The 6,989-nt window shown below is 40.3% G+C and overlaps 1 protein-coding gene across 1 annotated transcript; it reads right to left on the bottom strand.

Moving 5' to 3' along the window:
- Positions 1-1,163: 1,163 nt before the first annotated feature.
- Positions 1,164-5,627, bottom strand: LOC112250113 (protein LEG1 homolog). The gene is made up of 6 exons (XM_024419977.1): positions 5,292-5,627; positions 3,337-3,420; positions 2,668-2,852; positions 2,397-2,518; positions 1,902-2,140; positions 1,164-1,442 (listed from the first exon to the last, which is right to left on the bottom strand). The coding sequence occupies exons 1-6, from the start codon at positions 5,584-5,586 to the stop codon at positions 1,291-1,293; spliced, it is 1,077 nt and encodes a 358-aa protein (XP_024275745.1). The 5' UTR covers positions 5,587-5,627; the 3' UTR covers positions 1,164-1,290.
- Between the last annotated feature and the right edge of the window lie 1,362 nt (positions 5,628-6,989).

Below are 6,989 nucleotides of genomic sequence, written 5' to 3'. Positions count from 1 at the left end.
TAAATTGAAACTGTAACTTGGCTTGAATGGAACATTCACTGTCTTCTTGGTATGCAATTCCAGTGTATATTTGGCCTTGTTTAAGGTTATTGTCCTGCTAAAAGGTGAATTAATCTGCCAGTGTCTGGTGGAAAGCAGACTAAACCAGGATTTCCTCTGCAATTTTGTCTGTGCTTAGCTCCATTCCATTTATTTGTATCTGTACAAACTCCCGTCTTTAAAGATTACAAGCACACCCATAACATGATGCAGCCACCACTATGCTTGAAAATGCAGAGAGTGGTACTCAGTAACGTGTTGTATTGGATTTGCCTGAAACATAACACTTTGTATTCAGGACAAAAAGTTAATTGCTTTGCAACATTTTCTGCTGTATTACTTTAGGGCCTTGTTGCAAACAGGAAACATGTTTTAGAATATTTTTTATTCTGTACAAGCTTCCTTCTTTTCAATCTGTCAGTTAGGTTAGTATTGTGGAGTACCTACAGTGTTGTTGATTCATCCTCAGTTTTCTCCTAACACAGCCATGTTCAAAGGGATATACAATGTCATTTTTAAATTATGTTTTTTTTTTTAACCAATAGGTGCCCTTTGCGAGGCATTGGAAAACCTCCCCGGCCTTTGTGGTTGAATCTGAGTTTGAAATTCACTGCTCGACTGAGGGACCTTACAGATAATTGTATGTGTGGGGTATAGAGATGAGGTAGTCATTCATAAATCATGTTAAACACTATTATTGCACACATAGTGAGTCCATGAACTTATTATCTGACTTGTTAAGCACATTTTTATTCCTGACCGTATTTAGGCTTGCCATAACAAAGGGGTTGAATACTTTTGTAAAAATGTCTAAAAGCATGATTCCACTTTGACATTATGGGGTATTGTGTGTAGGCCAGTGAAAAAAATGTATACATTTAATTAATTTTAAATTCCGTCTGTAACACAACAAAATGTGGAAAAAGTCAAGTGGTGTGAATACTTTCTGAAGGCGCTGTAAATGTTCATATTTCAAGCAAAATGTTATGCTCTTTATACTGAGCCACTCTTCCATTTAAATGTATTATTATATTCATGATACAAGAAATAAATTGTTTGTACGTTAATCAACAAGGACATTTGCCTACTGTGGAAAATTAATAATTACAAAAACTCAGGATGTGTAAATACTACTGTGTGAAATGTATTCAGAAACATTTAACAATTAATCATTATGAATGGCATCTGATGTTAACTTTGGGACAGGTTGAAACTGAGCTAGTTGGAGTGTCAGACTGATTTGCTGAATCCTCAGCAGCTGCGTGTCATCTCTTTGAGAATAGAGAAGAAGGTGGAAGCAGCAAACTTAGGGTCATGGACCAGATCCTGTAGGAGCTCCCGGCCCTTCTCCCGAGCCTTGTCAGAGCACATGGCTGAGCGCCAAATCCTCACCAGAGAACCCACTGTCATAAGGAAAGCAACAGGAAAATGTGTAAGGATGTGGTTTAACCTGATGCAAGTGATGTGTTACTGTAGATCTCGCAATCTCTCAATGCACTTCATACATTTCACCACTAGAGGGAGACTGCAGACTACATCAGGGTTCTCCAATCCTGTTCCTGGAAAGCTATCCTCCTGTAGGTTGGTTTTCGCTCTAACCCCATTTGTAAATAACCTGTTTCAGCTTATCAACCAGGTAATTATTAGAATGAAGTGCACTAGATAGGGTTGGAGTGAAAACCTACAAGATGGTAGCTCTCCAGGAACAAGGTTGGAGAGCCCTGGACTACATTGTTACAGACTGGCATCTGTCTACCATCTCAATTTGACTCTGAAATGTATATTTCACTCTACTTATCATACAAGCAAAACATATCATTATATTTTCTGAATATTTGTCTTGGGAGACTAAAAGTGCTCACTCAGAATCCTGTTCATTCTGGTCATCCAGCCAAAGATATAGAGGGTGTGGTTCTCCTCCTTGCTGAGGTCAGCTATGTTAGGGGCGCTATCCCCCTCCTGAAGCACCCTGCTGGGCAGAGGGCTCATGAACAGCACAGAGTTATTCAGGTTGGACTGGAAGTATGTTGCTGCTACGTAGTCTGCAGAGTTCATCCAGTTTTTGGCGAATGAAACCTCTGGGCTGGAATAGTAGCTCATCCTATAAAGTTCAAAGGTTTGATTTGGACGTACAGTAAGGACTCAATTGTGACTCAGTGATTGCGTCCAATAATGTTGTTATTTTGTTAGATTGAGGCAAAAGCTGATTGGAGGACAGAGCATACAGTTTGAACTGAGAGTCATGTGTTTAAATGAAACAAAAATATTGTTGTCAGAGTTCCAACAATGAAGGAAGACAAACAGTGCATTGACAACTGGTGATGACCTGCAGAATGATACTATATGTTCATACTCACTTTGCCCTGCAGCTGGTTGAGGCACTATTCAAAGAGAGCTGTTGACCTGCCCAATAGACACCCAGAATCTGGTCCCTTTTCTCAAAGTCAGAAATCTCAGATGCACTCACGTCTTTCAGAGTCTAGAATGGAATGGTGGCATATTAAAAACCAAGACCAACAATTCATTCTATGCAATCACCAATGAGTCACTTATGAATAGTAACTTACACAACTAAAGGAACATACAGATTATGCCTCCTATAGGGAAAAGTAGACGCTCATTAAATACCTGGAAGAATTCTTCCCACTTGGCCATAAGGTCTGGATACTTAGTAGAGCACTCTGTGTAGGAGGTGCAGTACTCTTCTGCTGCCTCAGCTGGTGCCTGTACCTGGACCTGAATGAGACCATCTCCAATCACGTCTTTCTGCACAGCAGCCAGGAACGGGATCACTGAAAGGTAGTAGTTCACACCTGAACAGACAGAGAGGTTACTAATGGTATTTTATTGACAAGCTGTAAATGTTAAAGGTCTAGTGCCGTCAGAATCCATTTTTTTTGTATTATATTGTACAACAGCTGATAAAGTGTTATTTCCTGATAGTTTCCCGTTGAAAGTACAATCTAGGCTTTCCATGGTAACATCACCAAGCGGTAAATTAGTTAATAGACCTACATTATAGCAAAAAGAGTTCCAGACATCTCTGCCAATAACAGCTAGTTTTCAAGTTTTACTCAGACCTCTGCTAGACAGTCCTAGCAAATGCTTTTGCTAAAAAGCTATTTTTGTATATTTTTGAAGATTTTAATGGAAAAATATTACAGTAAGGTACTTAATTGTTCCCCAGAAATTATTTGATATTGACATAAAAAAGGACTGCATTGGACCTTTAACTGCACATGTAGGGCCACACACATGGCCTGCATGGTTGAATATGTGTAACACTACTGTACTTACAGGCCCACCAGCTTGTAGCAGAAATGCACATGGGATCTCCTTCCTTTCCACATGTTGTAGCGCCAGTAGGGTCAACCAACCGTCCTATAGGAACAGAAGCGCATCTGGTCACATCACTTTTGCTTTTCATTTCCACATGAAAACCTTTGAGAAATGTATTCACTCCTGCCCCAGAACAAAGTCAACATGATTGGTGTACTGTACCACCAAAAAACAATGTGCATATAAGTGTTTACATGACAATGTGTATGTACAGTGGCACCCTTGATAAAGATGAGCAATATTGACTGTATAAAATCAATAATTAAAATGCTGAGAAATTAATGGTAAATAATGTATTGTGTCATTTATAATAAAAGTGACTCCAAAATAAGAATAGAATATGTTTCTGAGCACTTCTACATGTGGACGCTACCATGACGATGCATAATCCTGAATGAATAGTGAATAATGATGAGTGAGAAATTTACAGAGGCACAGGGGAGGTTAGCATGTTATATCATACCCCCATGACATGATGACTTCTCACCGTTACCAATAACAGGGGAGGTTAGCATGTTATATCATACCCCCATGACATGGTGACTTCTCACCGTTACCAATAACAGGGGAGGTTAGCATGTTATATCATACCCCCATGACATGATGACTTCTCACCGTTACCAATAACAGGGGAGGTTAGCATGTTATATCATACCCCATGACATGATGACTTCTCACCGTTACCAATAACAGGGGAGGTTAGCATGTTATATCATACCCCATGACATGATGACTTCTCACCGTTACCAATAACAGGGAGGTTAGCATGTTATATCATACCCCCATGACATGATGACTTCTCACCGTTACCAATAACAGGGGAGGTTAGCATGTTATATCATACCCCCATGACATGGTGACTTCTCACCGTTACCAATAACAGGGGAGGTTAGCATGTTATATCATACCCCCATGACATGATGACTTCTCACCGTTACCAATAACAGGGGAGGTTAGCATGTTATATCATACCCCCATGACATGATGACTTCTCACCGTTACCAATAACAGGGGAGGTTAGCATGTTATATCATACCCCCATGACATGATGACTTCTCACCGTTACCAATAACAGGGAGGTTAGCATGTTATATCATACCCCCATGACATGATGACTTCTCACCGTTACCAATAACAGGGAGGTTAGCATGTTATATCATACCCCCATGACATGATGACTTCTCACCGTTACCAATAACAGGGGAGGTTAGCATGTTATATCATACCCCATGACATGATGACTTCTCACCATTACCAATAACAGGGGAGGTTAGCATGTTATATCATACCCCCATGACATGATGACTTCTCACCGTTACCAATAACAGGGGAGGTTAGCATGTTATATCATACCCCCATGACATGATGACTTCTCACCGTTACCAATAACAGGGGAGGTTAGCATGTTATATCATATCCCCATGACATGGTGACTTCTCACCATTACCAATAACAGGGGAGGTTAGCATGTTATATCATACCCCCATGACATGGTGACTTCTCACCGTTACCAATAACAGGGGAGGTTAGCATGTTATATCATACCCCCATGACATGGTGACTTCTCACCATTACCAATAACAGGGGAGGTTAGCATGTCTTCGGGGTATGATCTTTCACCCAAATACAAAAAAAATTGACATCTTTAATTACAAGAATCTTAAGGGTGTCAATCATTTTGACACATACCTGTTTGAGAGAAGAACGTATTACTTGTTAAACATATCTTTCTTTGAGCAATTGCATTGGTATAAATAATATAATTTCCCATTTATTTGAGCATACAAAATAGCTCAGTATTTGAATTATTTATTTTACACATTCATTATTGCTCATCTTTATCAAGGGTGTCAATCATTTCAGACTCCACTGTATTTGGCTTTTCAAAGCTACTTAATGATTGCCCAACATACCTGATCTGAGTTTCCAGCCCATCTGCAGAGGCAGGCCCCAGAACAGACTGTCAGTCTCATTGGTTCCCATGGAGGCCATGTACTTGTCTGTGGATCCCACCAGTATCCTATACAGACTCATCCTCTGCAGGTAGTTCCAGGGGTTGATTGTGACCAAGTTGTCCACCTGAGGCAGTTCTGACAGCTGGCTGGGTGCCTGGTCCCAGAGGATGGGGAGGCCATTTTCAGTGACCACTGCTGCGTTGGCCCACAGGGCAACTAGCTGAAGCAGGGAGAGGGTCCAGATGCACTGCATGCTGGCTACCTTACTAACTGCACACCTAAATAAGTAACAGATCCCCCCTTTTGTACTGGACTGGGCAATGCACTTTGGACTTACAAAGCCACATGACAGAGAAGAGGTACCAGTGGGGGTAAATCCACTGTAATCACTATTTCTCATCATGTGGTTTTCTGTCCACTCTGTACTTTTGAAGAGCCATAGGACAGAAGTCAGAGAAACAACCAATCAATGTTCATAGACGGACAGAGACATCAGCCATCAGCAAACGTGATCTATAGAGATGTAAGAGGCTTCATTCATTCATCAGTGATTGCTTCATCATTATTCTAAAAGCGCATGGGCACGTTCCTCTGCCCAGGGGTTGCTGACGCATGCCTGATCTTACAATGCCTGGATAGGTATTTTAAGTATCAGCTAACCACATATGCAATAGTGGGAAAAGTACCACATTTTCATACTTGCGTAAAAGTAAATGTACCTTAATAGAAAATGACTCAAGTAAAAGTGAAAGTCACCCAGTAAAATACTACTTGAGTGAAAGTATTCTTGTTTTAAATATACTTAAGTATCAAAAGTAAATGTAATTGCTAAAATATACTTAAGTATCAAAAATAAAAGTATTACTCATTTTAAATTCTTTATATTAAGCAAACAAGAAGACACAATTTTCTTGTTTTTTAAATTTACAGATAGCAAGGCACATACTCCAACTTCATTTACAGACAAACATTTTTTTTTAAATTTTACCTTTATTTAACCAGGCAAGTCAGTTAAGAACACATTCTTATTTTCAATGACGGCCTGGGAACAGTGGGTTAACTTAACTGCCTGTTCAGGGGCAGAACGACAGATTTGTCAGCTCGGGGGTTTGAACTCACAACCTTCCGGTTACTAGTCCAACACTCTAACAACTAGGCTACCCTGCCACCCAAAAAGATTATGGGATGACCAGAGATGTTCTCTTGATAAGTGAGTGAATTGGACCATTTTCCTGTCCTGCTAAGCATTCAAAATGTAACGAGTATGTTTGGGTGTCAGGGAAAATGTATGGAGTAAAATCTTAGCAACCAGGAAATGACGAAGCGATTTCTGCATAGTGCATCTTTAAGTACTTTACACCACTGATCATATGTTATAGCAATCTGTCAGTCAATGACACAGTCGATGACATGGCACGCAACCATTGGTTGATGCATGCAACGTCAGAGCAGGGGAACGCGACCATTGTCTATACCTGGCCTGCCATTGTCGACCCTGCCCCGAACTTGTTCACTGTCACTAGCCGGCTACCACCCGGTTACTCAACCCTGCACCTTAGGCTGCTGCCCTATGTATATAGACATGGAATCACTGGTCACTTTAATAATGGAACACTGGTCACTTTAATAATGTTTTCATACTGTTTACATATGTAT

This window comes from Oncorhynchus tshawytscha, linkage group LG05 (genome assembly GCF_018296145.1).
Source record: "Oncorhynchus tshawytscha isolate Ot180627B linkage group LG05, Otsh_v2.0, whole genome shotgun sequence".
Classification (NCBI taxonomy): domain Eukaryota; kingdom Metazoa; phylum Chordata; class Actinopteri; order Salmoniformes; family Salmonidae; genus Oncorhynchus; species Oncorhynchus tshawytscha.
This window is presented reverse-complemented; position numbering and strand designations above follow the sequence as displayed.

Excerpts from the sequence above, each read along its gene's own strand:
- LOC112250113 (XM_024419977.1), bottom strand. The coding sequence starts at position 5,586 with ATGCAGTGCATCTGGACCCTCTCCCTGCTTCAGCTAGTTGCCCTGTGG. Across the intron at positions 3,421-5,291 it reads GGGCTGGAAACTCAGATCAG|GACGGTTGGTTGACCCTACT; the intron begins GTATGTTGGGCA and ends CTGTTCCTATAG. Across the intron at positions 2,519-2,667 it reads AGTGGGAAGAATTCTTCCAG|ACTCTGAAAGACGTGAGTGC; the intron begins GTATTTAATGAG and ends ATTCCATTCTAG.